General features: G+C 36.1%; 2 protein-coding genes across 3 annotated transcripts; one reads left to right on the top strand and one right to left on the bottom strand.

Moving 5' to 3' along the window:
- The first annotated feature begins 4,521 nt into the window (after nucleotides 1–4,521).
- LOC120210716 (probable beta-1,3-galactosyltransferase 2) lies at nucleotides 4,522–13,854 on the top strand. Of its 2 annotated transcripts, none has more exons than XM_039209416.1 (11): nucleotides 4,522–4,842; nucleotides 5,682–5,784; nucleotides 5,874–5,938; nucleotides 6,026–6,237; nucleotides 6,373–6,436; nucleotides 6,747–6,819; nucleotides 6,960–7,080; nucleotides 12,376–12,463; nucleotides 12,541–12,666; nucleotides 12,781–12,890; nucleotides 13,388–13,854. In XM_039209416.1, the coding sequence occupies exons 1-11, from the start codon at nucleotides 4,733–4,735 to the stop codon at nucleotides 13,534–13,536; spliced, it is 1,221 nt and encodes a 406-aa protein (XP_039065347.1). In that variant the 5' UTR covers nucleotides 4,522–4,732; the 3' UTR covers nucleotides 13,537–13,854. The 2 variants fall into 2 exon arrangements, with proteins under 2 accessions (XP_039065347.1, XP_039065348.1); XM_039209417.1 differs by having other exon boundaries at nucleotides 4,524–4,842; nucleotides 5,688–5,784.
- A 23-nt stretch (nucleotides 13,855–13,877) lies between these two features.
- LOC120210715 lies at nucleotides 13,878–15,544 on the bottom strand. The gene is made up of 2 exons (XM_039209415.1): nucleotides 15,417–15,544; nucleotides 13,878–15,308 (listed from the first exon to the last, which is right to left on the bottom strand). Exon 2 carries the CDS (start codon nucleotides 15,286–15,288, stop codon nucleotides 14,062–14,064), a length of 1,227 nt encoding a protein of 408 aa, XP_039065346.1. The 5' UTR covers nucleotides 15,289–15,308; nucleotides 15,417–15,544; the 3' UTR covers nucleotides 13,878–14,061.
- Between the last annotated feature and the right edge of the window lie 6,580 nt (nucleotides 15,545–22,124).

Genomic DNA, 22,124 nt, shown 5'->3' with positions numbered 1-22,124 from the left:
TTTCATGTACTTAAGGTTTAAGTTAAGCTCAAGTTCGAGTTGTAATTGAGTTAAGTTTGAAAATATTTTTAATTTAAGTGTTTTGAGCTTGAGTTAAACTTGATGATTTTAAATTCACGAGCTTTTGAATTAACTCGAGCTTGGTAAAACTTGGACTTGATTCAGTTCGTTTATAGCCTCGGTCCCTTTTGAGGCAGACCTGGCTTTCACATGTGAAAAGTTAGCTAGCATCAAGATGTTGATGCTCCCATTTCTCAGTTGCAAAAGAAAAGGACAGTGGGATTCATTCATTGCATTGATCAAGTGGATGCAGTGCAATGGGGTCTTAATCTTAGACAGCTAATGGTGGGTTGATAGGGATGCCAAATGCATCATCTTCCATAATGCTTTTTTCATGGGTCTACCTTGTAATTTCCAATGAAATTTTGAATCTACATTGAAACCTTCACCTTCTTCTTCCCGGATCTTTTGTTTTGAACCATTAAGTTGCTTAAAAGGGTCCATTTATGAACAAATATTGAAGATTTCATGTGATCACGGGACACAGATAATGTAGACATGGAGGGTTCGGTTGAGACAAGTACGGAATGGTCCAAATTTTATATCTACAGTGCTTTTCATCACCAGCTTATGAATTTGAGGCAACATCTTTACTTCATAATGTCGATGTTAATCTTATTTTATTCACTTAAGACAATACAACTATTGCTTTTACCTTTCTGTTTTGTACTGAGCCTTGGACAGGAATTATTCCTTCTTTTTGCTGCAACCCAATCTCTCTTTCAGAAATATTTCAAAGCAACCAACAATCCATCCGAGTAATAATCAATAGAAAATACAAAGAAGAAAAATAAAAAATACAAGAAAATTTAAAATTACTAGGGATACGACCACACCCAGCCTCTGCCCTTGGTTCATCCCTGGGATAAAGCAATGTGCTGCTGACTGCACCAACCAGCAGGTGGTGCAGCCTGGGTTTTGCTTAAGCAATTAAACATTGAACAAATCAGTGTTGTAAAGCTACAGCAAACAAAACACCTAATGCCCCCACCCCCTTTTTCCAGCTTTTTTTTTTATTCTGATTCCCAATATGCGACTCTAAAGCTTATATTCATCAATCTTCTTCATCGGCAAGTTGAATTTCAACACTTAATTCTCTCCTTTGCTTAGAGATAGAAAGAAGAATGTATGGTATTTGATCCATCCATGAAATATAATTTTGTGTGAATCAGATAATGATACATCATACATAATAAATTTAAAAGATCAATTTAATCTATATATATATATATATATATATTGATAATTTAAATATTAATCCCATATATGATATTCAATCTGATTAGTGTTGAAGTCGATAAATATTTTTGTTTTTCTTTGAGTAAAAATTGGTTTATCTGTCCCAATAAACGTACTTACTCACAAACATATCTCAAAGAATCAAGGGTAAAGTAGACAAACGATCCTTTAACAATAGAACGTTGATTTGTTGAGTACCCGATTATTAAAAGATACAAAATGATCATCTGATTGTAGAGTGTTACTTTATTGAGTTCCTCAACTACTAAAAATTATAAAATGATCACCTGAATATTCATATGTTACAAATTTGTCATTTTTTGTTAAAAAAAATTATGATCCTCTGAGCTAGACATTAACATACTCAGTGGATATGATAGTCTTTTGGGATTTTGGGATCATATTTTATCATATCCTAGTCAACAAGTTAACGTCTAAATCAGATTACAGTCAATTTTTTAACTAAAAAAACGAGTTTAGAACTTATGAATAGTCGATTAACCATTTTATAACTTATAATAACCGAGAAACTCAACAAAATAATATATTATAATTGAAATATCATTTTATAATTTTTAATAGTCAACAAATTCAATAAAACTTTACCCTACATTCAAGATATCGTTTATATGCTTTACCGATAAGTAGGATTGGATTGCACATAATTACTTAAAATTTATTTTTTTTAAAAATCATTAAAATTTTACAAAATGTTGATGTGATAGTTTTTTATTGACCACTGAAAATGTTTACATGATAACACATGATTACTTAAATTTTTTTTTTAAATCATTAAAATTTTACAAAATAATAAATATAAAATATTTAGAAATTATTTTTAATTATAAATAATTAAAAATAATTCTAAAACTTATAACAATTCTAAAAAAATCTTTAAAACTCTTTAAAAAATGAAAAACAAATCTAAAAATAATAATAAACGGTATATAAAAATATAAAAAAATATTTTTAATTATAATAATTATATAAAATATCTAATTAAAATTAATCAATTAATAAAATCAACTACAAATAATTATATAAAAAAGACTTTAATAACTAAACTTCCCTTGAAGAATCATAATTTCCTTCAAGGGTAAACTACATATTTAATACTTAAACTATTAATTTTAGTCCATTTTAATACCTAATCTTTTAATTTTTTTCAAACCATACCTAACATTTAGTTTTTATTTCATTTTAGTATCATTCTATTAAAAATTTAACGTGTTTAGTACCTAAATTATTAGTTTTGGTCTGTTTTAGTATATAAACTTTCAATTTTTTCAAAACTTAACATTAAACTTTAAACATGGGTACTAAGATGAAATAAAAACTAAACTTTAAGTATGATTTTAAAAAATCTAAAAATTTAAATACTAAAACAGACCAAAACTGATAGTTTAGGTATTAGATAAGTAGTTTACCCTTTCCTCAACCGGATGGCATAATGTTTCTTCCGCCTTTGTTCAAAGGACGGCAGATAAGTAAAAACTGAAAATAACACTCGCATGACACGTGTCAGGCTTCCTCGTGGTGTGGGATCCACACCCAACTCGGTTATCCCCTCTCTTTCGCAGCACCCACGTGACCTAAAATAGTAACTGTCACATGATTACTAGACAAGACGCAAGATCTAGTGAAGCCCTTCATCCAATTGCATTTTGCCACGTCTTCTGCTCGATTGTTATGCCAGTTATCACATGCCGTTCTAGCTTCTTGCCTTTCGGCTCTGTTCTACAAATCCATATTTATAAAGGGTAAATTACATAAATGGTCCCCTATAATATTAGTTTTTTAAGTATTTTAACTATTAAAAGTTATAAAATAGTCTCCTAATTATAGAACGTTACTTTGTTGAGTCCTCTGACTATTAAGAGTTACAAAATAATCAATTGACTATTCATATATTTTGTTAAAAAATAAGGATCATTTGAGTCGGGTGTTAATTTATTGACTGAGATATGATAAATCATATTTTAATGATGTCTATCGGCACCGTCGTCGCTTTCAAGCATTAACTTGATGACATAATATTTTAAGCATTGACTCAACGACATAGTATAAACAAAGAATTTATACACAAAATACAAATCAAATAGTTTTGGGATCAGATTTTCATTTTATCATATTCCAATGAGCATGTTAATGCCCAATTCATACGATCGTCAATTTTTTAACAAAAAAATGACAAATTTGAAACATATGAATAGTTTGATGATTATTTTGTAATTTTTAATAGTCGGAGACTCAACAAAGTAGTGTCCTATAATTGAATAACTATTTTGTAACTTTCAATAGTCGGAAGACTTAACAAAGCAACGATATATATAGTTGGGGACCATTTGTCCACCTTACCCATTTATAAAAGGTAATTGCACATGTGTTCGTTTAAGTTACAATCACATAAATGTTTAAAATTAAAATACATCAATAAATAACAATTAAAATATACCCCAACAATTTAACAAAAATAAATCCATAATTTCAACATAATATTTTTTTAAGTAAATTTATTAATTCAGTTGATAAATTTAATTAATTATTAGCTCGTAATAAATAAATCGTATGCTAACCAATGATTTTTAGGTTCTTTTTAAAAAAAAAAATTCGATAGGTTAATTATAAATGAACTACAAATCACTCATTTAAAGTCTAATTCAATCCAAAATAAAATATTAAAAAATTTAAATTTATTTAACTCAAATCTAAAATTATTCAAATTAAAATTACTGAGAAAAATTAACTTAAAATGACTTGAGCTTATCCTTAAACTGAAATAAAAAGTCGTGATGATAAATGAATAGTTGTCACTTCACCATTAAATAATTAAATAACGTCAAGACATGACAATTTATATTAAAACGACATCGTTTTGAATTACTCAAAGAAAATGAGACCAAAATGACATCGTTTTGATGATATATTGTCATGTAATAACGTAATTAATTATTTAACGGCGGAGTGACAAAAAATCAATCTGTAAAGTTTAATAAGTAAATTAAAAAAATTGAAAGTGCAATGAGTAAAATAGGAGAGAGAGTAAAGTTTAGTTACCAAATGTGTAGTTTACCCTTTTGTAAACTCGGTATAAGAAAAGAGATCGTGTCGTTCTTGTATTCTATCAACGTCCCATGGCTGCACAATTGAGAATTTGAGAGAATCTATAGATAGAAGAACCCAAGCAATCCATCAAAAAAAAAAAAACCCCAAGGAACAAAATATCAAGCCCAAAAACTGAGCATTCTGTTTCTAATTCTTTTTTTTCTTCTTCTTCTTCTTCTTCTCAAAACAGGAGCTCTCTGGGAGTCATTTTTCTGCAACTGGGTCACTTTGATTTGCCTCAGGCTTCCACTTTTGCATATGGAATTTTCTCTCTTTTGATAGCCAGTGGTTGATAAACACGAGAGAATTTAGATTGAAGGTTTCGAAAATGTCTTTTAAAAGCAAAGGAGAGCAGTCTTCTGTAAGTTTTGTATCAAAGAAATGGACTTTTCTTCTGTGCTTGGGCTGCTTCTGTGCTGGAATGCTCTTCACCAACAGGTACCCATTTTATAACTATCCTTCTTTTTTGGTGTTTTCAGTTTCCCTGGTTTCTCAAAGTTTAAAGCTTCTGGCTTTTCATTTCTTCAATTCCGAAATTTTGATTGTTTTTAGCCTTGCTTTAAGATCTTTGTTTAGCTAAATTTTGCTTCATTTCAAGGGTGAAACGATGCCAACTTGTTTTGATATTAGACTTGCTTATTTTCTAAATATGGGTTATTTTGATTTTGTTGCTATAGCAGCTGCATTCAAGCTTCTGATTTGAGCTTTATGAGATTCCAGCATGCTCTTGTTTCTGGTGAAGGGGTTTCAATTGCCAAGTCATTGTTATGGTCCAACCTTTTAGGGTTGCTATTTTTATATAAAATTTGAAGGAAAAAAAGTTTGTTGTCTTATCATTCAATGGTCAATGGAATCTGCTTCCATAATTACCATCCATGCCATTTTTAAACATTTCCCTGGCAAGAAGAACTCTGACACATGCTATATATAACTGTAACATTGGTTTAATAATATCTGGCAGTTGTAATTTGGACTCTTGAATGAGATTGTGGATGCACATAAACATCAATAAGTGTTTTTAATGCTTCTAGCTATTTTTTTTGGCTTTTAATGCTTCTAGCTAATCTTTGAAGATCATTGATATGAAGAACTAAACAATTCCAATTACCTTTGACTTCATTGAAAATTTTGACCCTCTTTTGACACATCTATGAATTTTGTTTTACAGTTCAATATTTGTGTTATAGTTAAAAAGTTGGATTCATTTGTTTATAATGATGGCATGCTTGTTGATTTTATTGAGCCTTAAATGATGGCTTATTAATGTGTAAAATCAGTAACAGGGTGGAGACTGTTCCTCAATCTAAAGGTATCACGAGGCCAACTGCAATGGAAGCTGAAAAACTGAAACTAATTTCCGAGGGTTGTAAGCTAAAAGTTGTGAGTATCGCAATCATATTTTACTAAACCTTTTTATTAGGCATCCGGAGTTTTGTTTTAGGTTGATTAGCTTCCTTTGTTTGTTTCAGAAAGAAGAAAAGCATGTATCCAAAGATATCATTGGGGAGGTTTTTAAGACTCACCATGCTATACAGTAAGTATTGCCTTTTCATAACTATGGTTGATTTGATTTTAAAGTGGCTGATCGATCAACGAACTTATAGGGTCGTTTCTGATGTAGGACATTGGATAAGACTATTTCCAACTTAGAGATGGAGTTAGCTGCTGCAAGGGCAGCACAAGAGTCCTTACTTGGTGGCTCACCGTTATCCACAGATGCGAATAAAGCCAAATCATCTAGGAAAAGAAAGTATCTGATGGTTATAGGAATTAATACTGCTTTTAGCAGCCGGAAAAGAAGAGACTCGGTTCGTGCTACGTGGATGCCACAAGGTTGGATTGATCTTTTTTGTACCCTTCCTTTTCTTTATTCCCTTAACACCCATTAGTTCCCTCCCCAAGTTATGCCATTGGAATTGCTGAGTTAAATCTGTTGTGGTTTTCCTTCCTAAAACCACTGGAAAATAGGTGAAAAGCAGGAGAAATTGGAGGATGAAAAGGGCATTATCATTCGCTTTGTTATTGGTCATAGGTAGGGTTTAATTCACTTCCTTTTAATTTTTGGTTGCTGAACTTTGACATGCACCGCTCCTTAAATTTATGGATATGATAGTCGGATTTCACTTCCACCGTGTCCTAATGAATTCTGCTATAAGCATATAAATTGACTAGTATAGATTCTTGATACGAAAATTTCAAGTTTGTTTAAAAAATCTTATATATGATGCCTGACAACGACCATTCATGGGTGGAAATGACTACAATAACAATCCCAAATTACAAATTTAAGAACATATTTTATGCTTCTACACAATTTTCCTTTTCTTATTATTATTTTCCAGTGCCACGACGGGTGGTATTTTGGACCGAGCAATTGAAGCTGAGAATAAGAAGCATGGAGACTTCTTGAGACTGGTAGGCTGTTTTAGTCACTTAATCTCTTGTAAATAGGCCATTCTGCTCTAATGATGTTCTTTAAGAACACTCTAGACGACAATTTACAGTGTGAAAAGATTAACCAAGTAAATCGAGTAACGTGTTTTACATGTCACCAGGACCATGTTGAAGGATACCTTGAGTTGTCAGCAAAAACTAAGTTATACTTTGCAACTGCTGTCGCTTTATGGGATGCAGATTTCTATGTCAAAGCTGATGATGATGTCCATGTAAATATTGGTTAGTTTTGAGATTTGTTTACTATGAAGTAAAGTTTACTATCAGACCAGGGTTTTAAATAGAGGTCCTCGACCGCGATAGTGCCCGCGAAATAGCGGTAGCGCTGCCTTCCGATATACCCGCTATAGAGCAATAGTGCCTGCTATGGCCACAATAGCCCGCTATGGCAGCAATCGTGGTAAACGCGACATGATCGAAAATACGACTGCGACCACGATTTTAATCCCTGTATCAGACAACAAAAGGATTAGTTGTCGTTATAATTACCCTTTACATAAAGGATTAGTTACATAAAGCCATTGTATTTGAAGATCACTATTTATATGTTTTCAATAAGAATTATGATACTACTCTTTGTAGTTAAAAGTAATCAAGTGTTTGTTAAAATTTTATTAGTTCTTTGCTTTTTAAGTCCTCATTGTTAGGAAATAAACCAAGTACAAGTAATTTTCCTATAACCAGATTAGTGAGAATGCGAAATAAAAGCGGAAAAATAATACCCGAAATTTGATAACGGAGTTCAGCCAATTTATGCTTACGTCTCCGGACTGCTGCAGATCTTTTACTAAGAGAAAATTTACAGGTGTTTACACAACACACTTGAGAGAGAACTAGAAGATTTTGGGATGATTTTGAAGCTAAATGAGCTAGGGTATTTATAGTTAAAACTTAGGGACTAATATTGTAATTAAAAATAAAAATATTTTGGGCAGCCCCCCTCCCCAATTTGTTTTAGCAGTCGGCTGCTACTTAGCAGCCCAACTTGTTCTTTAATTTTCAACAATCTCCCACTTGAAGACTGATTTCAATCTGTCTTCACACCTCGATCGATGCAGCAGTATTTCTGGTCTTTTATTCTAGCATGCCAACTGAAGCTGAACACAACTTCAGTTTGTCCGTAGTTACCGTCTTTGTTAACATGTCTGCTGGATTTTAAGCTCCATTGATCTTTTCAAGTTTCAAAATCCTATCTTCCAGAAGAGACCGGATAAAATGATATCGCAATTGTATGTGCTTCGTCCTGGAATGAAAAGACGGATTCTTCGCTAGATGGATAGCACTTTGACTGTCGCAATACAAGACATTGTTTTCTTGTTTCTTGCCTAACTCATTCAAGAAACTTTGGAGCCAGACCATCTCTTTGCTGGCTTCCGTAACAGCGACATATTCTGCTTCGGTTGTGGAGAGAGCAACTATCTTCTGTAGTTGAGAAACCCAACTCACTGCGGTTCCTCCTAGAGTATAGACATACCCTGTAGTGCTTCTTCTGATGTCAACATTTCCGGCTAAGTCAGCATCTACATAGCCTGTCAGTATCGTATCTCCACCTTTGAAACAAAGTGCTTTGTTTGTAGTACTTCGCAGATATCTGAGGATCCATTTGACTGCTTCCCAGTGTATTTTGCCTGGATTATTCATGTACCTGCTAACAGCTCCCACTGCTTGAGCAATATCTGGTCTGGTACAAACCATGGCATACATCAGACTTCCAATTGCTGAGGCATACGGCACCTTCACCATGTGTGCACGTTCTTCCTCCGTCTTTGGTGACTGTTCTTTGGAGAGTCTGAAATGAACACCTAAAGGTGTATTTACTGGTTTAGCATCTTGCATATTGAACCTGGAGAGTACTTTGTTGATGTACTCAGCCTGTGATAACATCAAAGTCCCCGACTTTGTGTCTCTCTTGATCCTCATCCCAAGAATCTGCTTTGCAGCGCCCAGATCCTTCATAGCAAACTGCTTCGACAATTTTTACTTTAAGTGTATAATCTCTTGCATGTTTGAGCCTGCAACGAGCATGTCATCAACGTACAATAATAAAATAATGAAGCTGTTGTCGAACCTCTTGATGTAACAACAATGATCTGCTTGGCATCTGGTAAAACCACTACTACCCATGAAACTATCGAACTTCTTGTACCACTGTCTAGGAGCTTGTTTTAAACCATACAAGCTCTTCTTCAACCTGCATACCAGGTTTTTCTTGCCTGCCTCTATGAAGCCTTCTGGCTGCCTCATATAGATTTCTTCCTCCAAATCACCATGAAGGAAAGCTGTCTTTACATCTAACTGCTCAAGATGTAAATTTTCTGCAGCTACAATTTTCAACACCAGTCTGATTGTAGACAGTTTCACGACTGGAGAGAAAATTTCATTGTAATCAATACCTTCTTTTTGCTGAAAGCCTTTGACAACCAATCTTGCTTTGTAACGTTTGCTCCCATCGTGCTCTTCTTTGATCCTGTAAATCCACTTGTTATGGAGCGCTCTCTTGCCTGGTGGTAATTCAGCTAATTCCCACGTCTGATTTGACATAAGCGAGTCCATCTCATCTTTCATGGAAGACTCCCACTTGACTGAATCCTCCACTTGCATTGCTTCATCATAACACTCTGGTTCACCATTGTCAGTCAGCAACAAGTAGTGTAAAGAAGGTGAATACCGTTGGGTTGGTTTAGGAATTCTGGAGGAGCGTCTCAGTTCTGGTGTGCCTGGTTCTTCCTCTTGAACTGCTTCAGGACTGATCTGAACATCATTTCTAGAAATCTCCTCGAACTCAGCAAATTCCTTTGTTTCAGCCTCGGTATTACTTGATTCTGCGGTTGACCTGTCTTTGTACATCACATTTTCATTGAAAATGATGTCTCTGCTTCTGATGATCTTTCGATTTTCGTAGTCCCAAAACTGGTAACCGAACTCATCACCGCCATAACCAACAAAGGCACATTTGTTGGACTTAGCATCAAGTTTACTTCTTTCAGCAGAGTCTATGTGTACATAAGAAATACAACCAAACACTCTTAAGTGTGAAAGGTTTATTTCTTTCTTGCTCCAAGCTTCCTCTGGTATTCCGCCATCCAAAAGAACAGAGGGCCCACGGTTGATCAGGTAAGCTGCAGTGTTGATAGCTTCAGCCCATAGAAATTTGGGCAATCCGGCATGTATCCTCATGCTTCTAGCACGTTCATTCAGAGTTCTGTTCATGCGCTCTGCTACGCCATTCTGCTGCGGTGTTATGGGAACTGTTTTCTCCATCTTAATCCCATTGTTTGCGCAGAAATCTCTGAATCTACTGTCTCTGTACTCTCCTCCATTGTCAGACCTCAACCTCTTGACTTTCAAACCAGTCTCATTTTCCACCATGGCCTTCCATTTTCTGAAGGTATCAAAGACTTCTGATTTCTTCTTCAGAAAATAAACCCACACCTTCCTTGTTGAATCATCGATGAAGGTGACATAATATAGTGAGCCTGCAAGAGATGGAACTGGGGATGGTCCCCATACATCAGTATGAATCAATTCTAACCTTTCTGCCTTGGGTGCCTTGCCAATCTTTGCAAAACTGACTTTCTTTTGTTTTCCAAAGATGCAATCCTCGCATAGTCCGACATCCACATTCTTTAGATCCGGCAGCTTCCCTTTTGACAGAAGTATCTTCATTCCTTTCTCGCTCATATGGCCAAGCCTTTGGTGCCATAGGTTTGATTTTCCATCAGCATCTGCTACTGCAATGATATTCTCTAAATTTGAGGTTACATAGAGAGTACCAGTCTTCTTACCACGAGCAATGACGAGTGCTCCTTTGGTAATCTTCCATTCACAACCTGAAAAGGTTGTACTATATCCTTCTCCATCAAGCTGTCCAACAAAAATCAGATTTCTTTTGAGGCCAGGAATATGTCTCACTCCTGTCAGCTTCCAGGTGGTCTGGTTTGGCAGCTTTAGTCGGATATCTCCTTTTCCGACGATCTTCAAGGTTTCATCATCAGCAAGATGAACCTTCCCAAAATCACCACTGATATAGTTCTCCATGATTTCTTGGCATGGGGTGGAGTGGAAAGATGCCCCTGAATCCAAGATCCATGATTCAATCGGACTGTTGACGCTTAGAATCATGGCATCACCTGTCTCCTCTGTCACGTTGGCAGATTCCTGTGCACCGGTATCTTTCTTCAGTGCTCGGCAATCTCTTTTAAAGTGACCTTTCTTGCCACAATTATAACAGGTAAAATCTTTCTTTCCTGTTCTGGATTTTTCCCGTCTGGATTTGGATCTGCCACGATTTGAATTTCTTTCTGAAGTTCTCCCTCTGGACTCCGTGTGCAAGGCTGAGGAGGTTGATGCTTTACCCGATTCTCTCCGTCGAATTTCTTCGCTCAGTACCAGATCCCGAACATCATCGAATTTCAATTTACTATTTCCCGACGAGCTGCTAACTGCTGTAACAGTAGCATTCCAACTGTCTGGTAGAGATGATAAGAGAATTAAAGCTCGAACTTCATCATCGAATTCAATTTCCACAGAACTCAACTGGGTTGTGATTGTGTTGAGTTCATTCAGGTGTTGAGCCACTGATGCCCCTTCCGTCATCCGCAAATTGAATAATCGCCTCATCAAGTGAACTTTGTTTGAGGCCGATGGCTTCTCATACATACTGGAGAGAGCTGCCATAAGACCTGCCGTGGTCTTTTCCTTTGCTATGTTGAAAGCAACATTTCGGGACAACGTCAGTCGGATAACTCCGAGGGCTTGTCTGTCGAGAAGAGCCCAGTCTTCATTCTTCATGCCCTCTGGTTGCTTTCCTGAAAGAGGTTGATATAGATTTTTCTGATACAGAAAATCTTCAATCTGCATCTTCCAAAAGCCAAAGTCCGCACCATCGAACTTTTCAATTTTCACCTTCCCTTCGTCTGCAGCCATCGCTCCCACTCGAATCTGGCTTCGTTTGGATCGTTTCTGACAATTTCTGCGAACCGCCGTGTATTAGAACACCTCCGTCGACAAACTCGTATCGCCGACCGAATTTCACTATTCACGAAATTCACTATTCACGTGAATAGTAATGAATAGTAACCTCGCAGAAAATTGACAAAATTCACTACCAAAAACTCTGATTACCAGTTGTTAGGAAATAAACCAAGTACAAGTAATTTCCCTATAACCAGATTAGTGAGAATGCGAAATAAAAGCGGAAAAATAATACCCGAAATTTGATAACGGAGTTCAGCCAATTTATGCTTACGTCTCCGGACTGCTGCAGATCTTTTACTAAGAGAAAATTTACAGGTGTTTACACAACACACTTGAGAGAGAACTAGAAGATTTTGGGATGATTTTGAAGCTAAATGAGCTAGGGTATTTATAGTTAAAACTTAGGGACTAATATTGTAATTAAAAATAAAAATATTTTGGGCAGCCCCCCTCCCCAATTTGTTTTAGCAGCCGGCTGCTACTTAGCAGCCCAACTTGTTCTTTAATTTTCAACACTCATGTCCCATTAAATTTATGCAGCGACCCTCGGAGAAACTCTAGCTAGACACCAAAAGAATCCACGTGTATACATAGGGTGCATGAAATCTGGTCCCGTCCTCTCTCAAAAGTGAGCCAAATTTATCGATATATTGTTTTTTCTAGAGAAAGTGTACTGGTTCTCTTAATTGTTATGTTATGGAACAGGGGAGTGAGATACCATGAACCTGAACACTGGAAATTTGGTGAGGCGGGAAATAAATATTTCCGTCATGCTACAGGACAGTTGTATGCCATTTCAAAAGACTTGGCCTCATATATATCGATTAATCAGTAAGATCTAAAATTTGTGTTTAAAATGAAGCTTGTGTGTGAATCTGGAGGCCTGCCTTTCGGGCATTGTTTGCTGTACTAATTATGATTGTATTACGTGCATGATTATGTCAGGCATGTTTTACACAAGTATGCTAATGAGGATGTTTCACTGGGATCTTGGTTTATTGGACTTGATGTCGAGCATATTGATGATAGGAGATTATGTTGTGGCACACCACCTGGTAAATATCTTAAGTTCTCCCAAATCTTTTGGAATTTTGATTAGTTTGTATAGGAGAAGACGACGTATAATGTAACTCGAAATTATAGTTACTTTGTTAAGAATATTTGTTCACATGTCATAGACCAGTTGGCGGTAGGTCATTTTCGTATCAATTCTATGGCCTGGTGAACACCGAAAGGCTGAAGCGACTAAATTGGTGTTTATGAACAATGTTATTTTTTCTTTCTTCTAAAACATGTAGCTGAAAGATATTAGGCATGATATTGCCATGATTTTTTCAAACCTGAGTATTCTTTATACGTTGAATCTCCGGTTAAGACTTAAGGCCCCTTCAGCATTTTATGATGAAAATTCATATTTTCATTTGAATGGGGCATATTTCTCATATATCACTATCATATATACTTCAGCAATTCTTGGTATAGAAGTGAAGTTGCCAGATACAGATTATGATATCGTTTTGGTTTTGGTCTAACGAATGGACCCCAAATGCAGATTGCGAGTGGAAGGCCCAAGCTGGCAATGTCTGTGTTGCTTCCTTTGATTGGACCTGCAGTGGAATTTGCAAGACTGCTGATCGGATTAAAGAGGTTCACCGGCGGTGCGGAGAAGGAGAGAATGCTTTGTGGAGTGCTACTTTCTAATGGTAGCAAGCATCTTGTTTTCTTCCTATCTCAGGAGGATGATAAGGCGGGAGTGATAAGCATAAACGGCGATCGATCCAAAATCTTTCGTTTCTGTAGTCTAACGAGTATAGAAAACGTTATATTAATGAGAGTAGAGATGGTTAGAAACCATTGAAAATGGGGGAACCTTAGTATGAGGGAAGTGCCACTATAGCAGCCCTACAAGGAAGTGGCTGCCGGCTGCCACCACCACCCACCTATTCTTTAAGGCTTGATGGCCAATTTGTAAGTTGCAGTTCCATAAATCTCGTCATAAATACAAAACATTTTTGGTTCTGTTTTCGGTTCTTTAATCATCCATTTCTGAAAATCATGATTAAAGATTTGATCTACTTGAAAGGCTTAAACAAAAGGTTGAGAAATGGGAAAGTATTGTGAAGAAAGTTACATATGTAAATGAAGAAAGAAAAACATAGAGTGAAGTTTGAAAGATTGATGATAACCTATTTTGAGTCCAAACACTGTGAGGGGGGGCTCCATGTTTCATTTTTCTTCCCTGGATTGGTCCAATTTTGATGGGGCTTTGAAAATCCACCTCCACCCTTTGAAGTTTCTTTTGTTCTTTCTGATTCCTCTTTCGTCCATTGTCATCTGATATGAACTCCCATTGCTTAAGGCTCCATTTCCAGGTATTGGCAGTGCATTCTCAATGGAACCACTGGATTTATATGGCATAAATTCACCAGCTTCTCTCATGCTGCCAAAACCAGACAAAACACTCTTCTTCATACTAGGAGGAATATCCCCTTTAGACTCTGCTTGAAAATCAAATTTTAAGTCAATGAAGCCTGAATCATCTCCACCATTGAAATAACTCTCTTTCAAAGAAAACACCCTTCTGCTTGCTCCACTAAAACCACCATCAACATCCATTAAACCACCTCCACCGCCGATGCCGACGCTGACGCCACTTTTTCTAATGGCTCTAATGTCTGCAATATCAGACTCTATAAAAGTACTGTCCCTTCTTTCACTATCAAAACCACTTCTCCTTGGTTCTGCTTCACTGAACCCACTTTTCCTCTCAGGATCATAAACCAGACCGCCATTAACACCGGAACTCCGAGCGGCCGAAATGGAGCTCCTAGCACCCGAAAAGTTCATCAAGTCACATCCATCTTCTGATCCAAAGAACCCACCACCTCTGAAACTGCAAAGAGACCTTGACCTTGACACCCCCATGTAATCAACCACCCACAAATCACTTTTCTCATCAACTCCATACACACTCTTCCCACAGTTAGTCTCTTTGTCCCTCTTCTTCTTGAAAAACCTCCCAATTCTCCAGAATCCATTCTTCTTCTTCATCTCAACACAGCTGCTATTGCTTCTCTTGAGCAAGTAAACATCGTCTGACTTCGTATTATTATTCCTACTACTACTGCTTTTAGCCTTGGGGTTTTGAACAGCTTGATCCTTGTTTTCATTCTCTATCAAGAATGAGACACGACCAACACTGCCTACTTCACCACCTGTGCATGAATTCCGAGGGTTGGTGGTGATTCCGGAGCAAGAACAAGACGAGAGACGCTGCTCGCCGCAGTCTGAGCAAACCAAGTTGATCAAACGATCCGTGAGACAATACGCGCATACACCGGTCGCAGAGCATTGTGGATGTTTCCTACAGGGAACAACATCCGAGGAAGTGTATTCTTGGAAGAAATCAATGTTGTTGTTGTATACTTCCACAGCTTTGCCTCTCTCTTTCATGGCTTCTCTTCATCATGTAACTAAAATGGAGCTCCAAAGTTTGAAGAGACTAGCTTAGCAGAGATTACTTCAGGGACAAGACAGAAAACACATAAATCGAAAAAGGGTATAAAGATCAAAATGCACGCTTTAATAGGCATATGTCGAAGCTGATCAAGGAAGTAAAGGATCAAACATAGGGGATATAAAAGAAAGAAAGCTAAAGGTTAATACATTCAAGTATTGCAAGAAGAGTAGCTTAACACTCGTAGTTAAACTGAATGTCAATAAAAAGCATAGAGAAGGCGTTAACTTTACGTTTTTTTCGTTAGACAAAGAGAAAAAACAGTGATGCAGAAAGAAAGAAAGAAAAAGAAAAAAAAGCACTATTTCCTACATCTATAATCATGCAGGGACATGATAAGTGAATGCAACAGCAAAATTTAAGTAAAGTTGATGATAAGTGAATGCAACAGCAAAATTTAAGTAAAGTTGAAGAGAAACTCGAATAATCAAATAATATATGCAAGCGTTCACACCATGTTCATCATCTTATGAAGCGTTTTTTGAATTAATATGGTCCAAATCCATCAGTCTGTCATGTGTTTTTTCAACTTTTGCCCGGATTTTCTTCTCTTTTTGCTCTCCCATGCTATGTGACACAGACTAGATTTGTATCTTCATATGCTTTGCCCTAGTATTATTGGTTCCATGAAAGCTACCTATGAGGCCGTAAAAAGAGGCTAAGTTAAGAATGCATTGGTCCACTTTCTCTTTCACAAATGTTTCCCAATCCCATGCTTCTTTTTCATATTAGATCTTGAGCACGTGTAATACCCACAGATCCCTTTGTCATGGTCCCCATGGCTTTTTATTCCTCGAGTTTTCTCTTGGAAATTTCCTGCCCTAGTGTATGCTACGTTTACATGGCTAATCTTGTTGATAAGAACTATGAAATGATAGAATTAATAAAACCATAATTCAATCAAGGGGAGTTGTAGAATTGGGATATGTAATGGACCATGCAGCAGACAGCAAAACATGAGAAAAAGGGGATGGAAAATTGGAAGAAATAATAAAGTTTTTAAATGGCAGAGGCATGTCCATGGTGAGATATAATGGGGGAGGCAGCATGCTAGATCTACATACATCATTGAGACAAATAAAGTAATATTGTTTTTGGTCCAACTTATTCTATTGCATTTGGAGATGGTGCTAATCATGACGTTCCATTGCTCATTCTTCACTAATAATTTTGTAATCTTTGTAAATAAAAAAAAGGTTTTGGGATTGTAAAGATCATAAAGGTTTCACCTTGAAATGCCTCCATAAATTTTGCTAATATTACATACAAGTTAATGTATAAAAATGATTTTTTTAATTAACCATATTCTTAAATAAGGTAATCGTTATTGAACGTATTAAGTAATCTCCGTGATAAAGGGAATATTTTTTTTGTAGAGGTTTTGAATTCGAACATCCACATTTATATAATTTGTATTATCAATCAAATAAAAAAATTTAAACAATTATAATCACCCCTACTAAAAACAATTATGATTGCTGTCATGTTGTCTATACATTACCGTTTACTTTCATGCCTCCCTTTAGTTTTGGTGGAAGCCAGCCAGCCAGCATTTAAGGTGCTCCCTGCTCTTATGAAAATGATAGTTTTAGCTTCTTCTTCTTTAATAATTCAAATTACCCAACAAATATTATATAACTATATTTATATATATATATATATATATATATATATATTGTACAACTATAAGCAAACAAATGTGATTTGGGGTTCAAGAGAGGAATTGTTTTTCTTATGTAAGCCCGAATACATGAGCCCAGTTGAGTTGGTCCATAACAATTTCAAACTCATTTGATTATTGGATAAACTACTTATTTGGTCACCAATTATTATTATATTTCTACTTTGGTGACTTCATTATTTTTTTAAACTCGTTACTAATGTTACATTTATTTTACTATTTTGGTCATTAACGTTAAGTTTCCGTTATTTTTTAGTGAAAATAATAATATGATTTAATGGATAAACTAATTATTTTGCCACCTATTTGTAACGCTCTAATCCGATCCGACCTGAAGATCGAAGGATTGGAACAATACACGATGCTACCGGAATGGCTAACCCAAAATTTTTCTTTTAAAATAATACTCAACATGATTAAAACGGAAATCCATAACATAAAAATGAATTTAAATATTTAAATACGATGTTTACAAAATAGGAGCTCCATTGGTAAATTCAAAATACATAAGTTTGTGTCGTCACCACTTTTTTTACAAAATAAAATTTAGTATCGGATTTTATGAAATGATGATGGGTTTCAAAATCGAATTAATTTGGAGTCGTCATCGACCTTTGGGTTGGTAGGTCGAATGGTCGAATACCTAAAAACATCTTTTAAAACATTAAAGAAAAAAATCATTTAAAAAAGACAAAATGGGCCTGTGTGTTACCATAAATTCGTTTTTAAAGGCTCAGGAGTCGGTTACGCGTAGAGAATGATTAACACCCCCCATAGCCCTTAAAATTGACACTTGATCGTTTTTATGTCGTCACGGTGGTGAAATTTGTGGATTCGAGTCGAAATTTAAAATGTGATAATTTTATTGAACATTAATCAATTTCATTTTTTAAAAGCATAATCAATTATTTTTAAATTTGTTTTCGTTCGAACATCGTATTGAATCGTACTACCTAGATAGGTAGCATTTTTCACGCCCATTCTACGATAGATGTTCTCGAAAATTCATACGAGTATGAAGTAAGTTAGTGATTATTATTATCGAATTTTTAAGGCATTTTACCGTTCTAAACAATAATATATATTATTGTACTACTCACATAATAGTATATGGGCTAAAATATACATTATTAAAAGTTAGAAAACACCAAGACATAGATTAGTTAAATTCATGTGAATCGAAACTAAGCAAGAACTAGAGAACTCAAGCTAAATTTCATAATAACATAAAATGTAGGTACTAGAAGTGCAATAAAATGCTAAACACGTGGGACTAAAATAAAAATAAAGTAAATTACGTGTACTAGAAATGAACAAAACTCATAAATCACATGAAGGGCAAAAATGAAATAAAGCAGAATATAGAGTTCAAATTAAAAATAAACAGAAAAATAAATGGTATAATTTTAAAGGACTAAAATGTAAAAGCTAAAAAAATAAAAGGGTATAATAAATAAAACTAGAAATTAAAATATTGAAATATAAATAAAAATGAAATAAGGTCAAGAAATTAATATTTTAATTTTTAAACCGGATCATAATAAGACGGGTCGTACACCGAGGCGGGTCACCGCAATGATGTTCAAATGGTTCGAATGTGAAAAATAAAAGTTAGCCGCTAATAGCATAAAAATAAAATAAAATAAAAGTTAGTAATCATAGGTTAGTAGTGTTAGAAATAAAAACAAAATAAAAGTTAGGAGTTAGCGGCTAGTAGTGTTAGAATTTTAACCTAAAGCTAATAACGCATATCGTATCCTAGGGCGGGTTCCTACGATGATTTGAATACAATAAAATTAAAGTTAGTGGTTAGTTGTTAGGAGTTAGAAAAGTCAGTAAATAAAAAATAAGAAGGTTCAGATCATAATAATATAGATCATACCTCGGATCGAGTCATCACAATATCGAGTCAAATATTAAAATAAGTACATAAATTAAGCAGCAAGTGACTAAAATAAAATAAAATAAAGTAAAAAGATATTTCTGATTCAAAAGTAAAAAAAGAAAAAAGAAAAAATGGTTACCAATTGTTAAAATACACCTAAAGTTGAGGGAACTATACGCGGTTTACCCTAAAATTATCTTCCTAAAACACTAATAAAAACAAAAATGAAAATAGCATAATGGAGGCCTCTAGTTTTGTAAATAATGCGAAAGGCTTAGGATTGGTGATTGAAATGCAAAAATACGGATGAACTAGGGGGACCTAAACACAGTTTACTCCAAAACTTCTAATATATACCCATTTCATTTCTATTTCAGGTAAAAAAAACCCTAAAGAAAAAACAAAACCTACTTATGTTTTCTCTCCTTACCTTTTTCTTCTACGTGGCCACCTCCCTACTGAAGACCAAAGCCCGCCGCTCCGGCCACCGTGCCTCGGTAGCCATATCCCTCTTCGTCCGTCGCTCACAACCACAAGAGGAGCCTAAACGAAGTCCAAACCTGGCTTCTTTCCCTTCTAACCCCCTTTTATTAGACCGAGACCCTTCGAAATAAACCCTGGTCACCATCCGCGGTGATCGAGTTCCTCATCATGCGATCGAGTAACCGCTCCACTCTCTCGCTTCTCTTCCCCGGTGCTTCAATCCGGCGACCGTGCTCCGATGAGGAGCCCTAATCGAACTGTTAATCCCTCAAAACCCCATATTTTCTATAGTAGCTAATAAATATCGGTTAAGCCTTATGCTTCCCACGATCAGTAGTACTAGATAATGCGGAATGAGAACGTGTATCTCGAGACGAGCAAGCATTATATTCAAGTGGACGGAGAGTGGTCGAAAATGAAAAGGTTGGTGGATGAAGGGTGGTTGGAAAGGAATAAAGCGATGGATGGAGGATGGTCGGAAAGAAAAGGGTCAGTGGTGGACGGAGGGTTTCGTGGCTTTCTTTTGATTTGGACATAGGGTGGTTGATTTGGGATTTTTAAAGATTTTAATTTTTTTTTTTATTTAAAATATTACATGGAATTATATATATATTTTAACTAAAAGAAGCTAGACGAAATTAGACTGTAGATACAAGCAGAGAGGAAGCTCCTCTTCTAGCAGTGGATAAGAGAGACTCGAAACCCGGAGGGGACAATATTGCATAAAGTTCGGTACGAGCCACAATAGGCGGAGCCATTTTTGCTAGCTTGTCGGTAACATCGTTCGCAGATCGAGGGATCCATGAGAGACATGTATTCAAAGCTATTCCAAGCTTAGCTACGCAAGGCAGTGATGGAACGAACCATGGAGATTGGACTACTCACCGCCATGTTATCTTTGAGCAGTTTGACTGCTTGTTGGCAATTAGTTTGAACTTTCAGGCACTCTACACCAAGGCTTCGAGCTAGGGGAAGGCCTTCATAGATTCCTCAAAGTTCAGCCTGTAAGATTGAGGAATGTCCAACATTTTTGTTGTATCCATGGATCCATGCTCCTCCATCGTCTCTAAGGACACCTCCAGAAGATCCAATGCCAGTCGAAGTGTTGACGCTACCATCTGAGTTGAGGCACGTCCAACTCCGTGTGGGCTTTTTGCAAGCGATGTTGCTCACAGTCGGACGACGAGAAGGTGGAGATGTGTAATTTCCAAAACTATTTTCCATATAGCTTACTCTAAGCACACAGCAAAAAGAAAGCCAACCTAAGGATAATCTTGTATCCTTAGGCCCGTAAGTCCAAGTCCATATAGCTTACCCTAAGCACACAACAAGGAAAGCCAACCTAATGTATCTTGGGGCCCCAAGAGTTACATTAGGCTCATTCTGTTTATTAGCTTGATCAGAGCTATACTATTGTAATTCAATCCAAAAGTTCAATTGCACCGTGACACAAATTCCATAAATCATCACATTAAATTGGTGCATCAATAAAACAGTAACCAAAGAACTCAGTGTACCTCATATTAAAACCAATAAAATAGTTCAGTAATAATTAGGGAACACACCTCGATAATAGGTTCAAATAGTAGATCTACTGATTGCTGGTTTCACCACGCTCTGCTACAGTTTTCGAACCTATTTTATAATAACACTATATTACTTATGGTAACATAAATAAATCTCTAAAATCATAAAATTTACGGGTCTTACGGGTGAATATTGGCACACGTGGTTTAATTGATCTAGAAGAGCTGGGTCGAGCTGTCGAACGATCCAGAGAGTCTCTTGTACCTTCAAACAATAATAATTTATCAGCCCCAAATCTTACTTAATTGTTCAAAGCTAAATTCTTAAGTATATAAGCATTTTTAGGGTTTGACTATCAATTTTGAGGATTTCGGGTTTGAATTTGGCCAAACGGATTGCGGAATCAGAATCAGGACGTCGAAAAACATAAAGTATGTCTTTTCGAAAATTTAAATTCTTGGTCAAAGTCAAAGTCAACCACTTTGACCGTCGATTTGGAGGCCTTCGGGTTCGAATTTGGTGAAACGGACTTCGGAAACGGATTCGAAAACTATCAGAATAAGTATACTCGGAAAATATTTACGGTCGTTTAAAGGTCGGTCAAACCGGTTTTAAGCCACTCACTCTCCCTGCGGTGGCGCGTGTGGCGCGTGAGGCCTCCTCCGGTGGTCTAAAAATTACGAAAAATTTTCTAAAAATTATTTTGAGCGATTTCGATATACTTACAAATATCGGTTCAAATTTTTGAATGGTGGAGAGCTCGATTTCAACTCGGCCGAATCTTTGACTGCTCCACCTCTTCACGCGCCGCCGTTGACGGAGACCAAGGTTGACATCGGCAGACTCGAAACGGCATAAGGAACACGATGGTGCGGGATGTGTCGAAAACCGATCAATGATCGGAGATGAATTTAAGATTTTCTCGGCGGTAGTGCTAAAAAACGTCGAGACTTTGACTCGAAATTCACGTCGTTTGGCAGCGTTTCGCTATAATTGATTTATTGAGTTTTGTTCACGGGTCAAAGATGAACACGACGGTTGTTTCAATTTTACGATTGGAGGTCGAACGGCGTCGGAAACGGGCTTGGAAGTAAGGGTACAAGAGGAGGAAATTTGAGCAATTATCATTTGTGTTTTCTGGTTTAAAACCATAAATCACGCTTATAACACCAATCCTGCCGATAGTTTTAGGGGAA

The sequence above is a fragment of the Hibiscus syriacus genome, unplaced genomic scaffold (assembly GCF_006381635.1).
Source record: "Hibiscus syriacus cultivar Baekdansim isolate YM2019G1 unplaced genomic scaffold, ASM638163v2 tig00109926_pilon, whole genome shotgun sequence".
NCBI classification, from domain to species: domain Eukaryota; kingdom Viridiplantae; phylum Streptophyta; class Magnoliopsida; order Malvales; family Malvaceae; genus Hibiscus; species Hibiscus syriacus.
The sequence above is the reverse complement of the archived record's forward strand: the minus strand, read 5'-3'. Positions and strand labels throughout refer to the sequence as shown.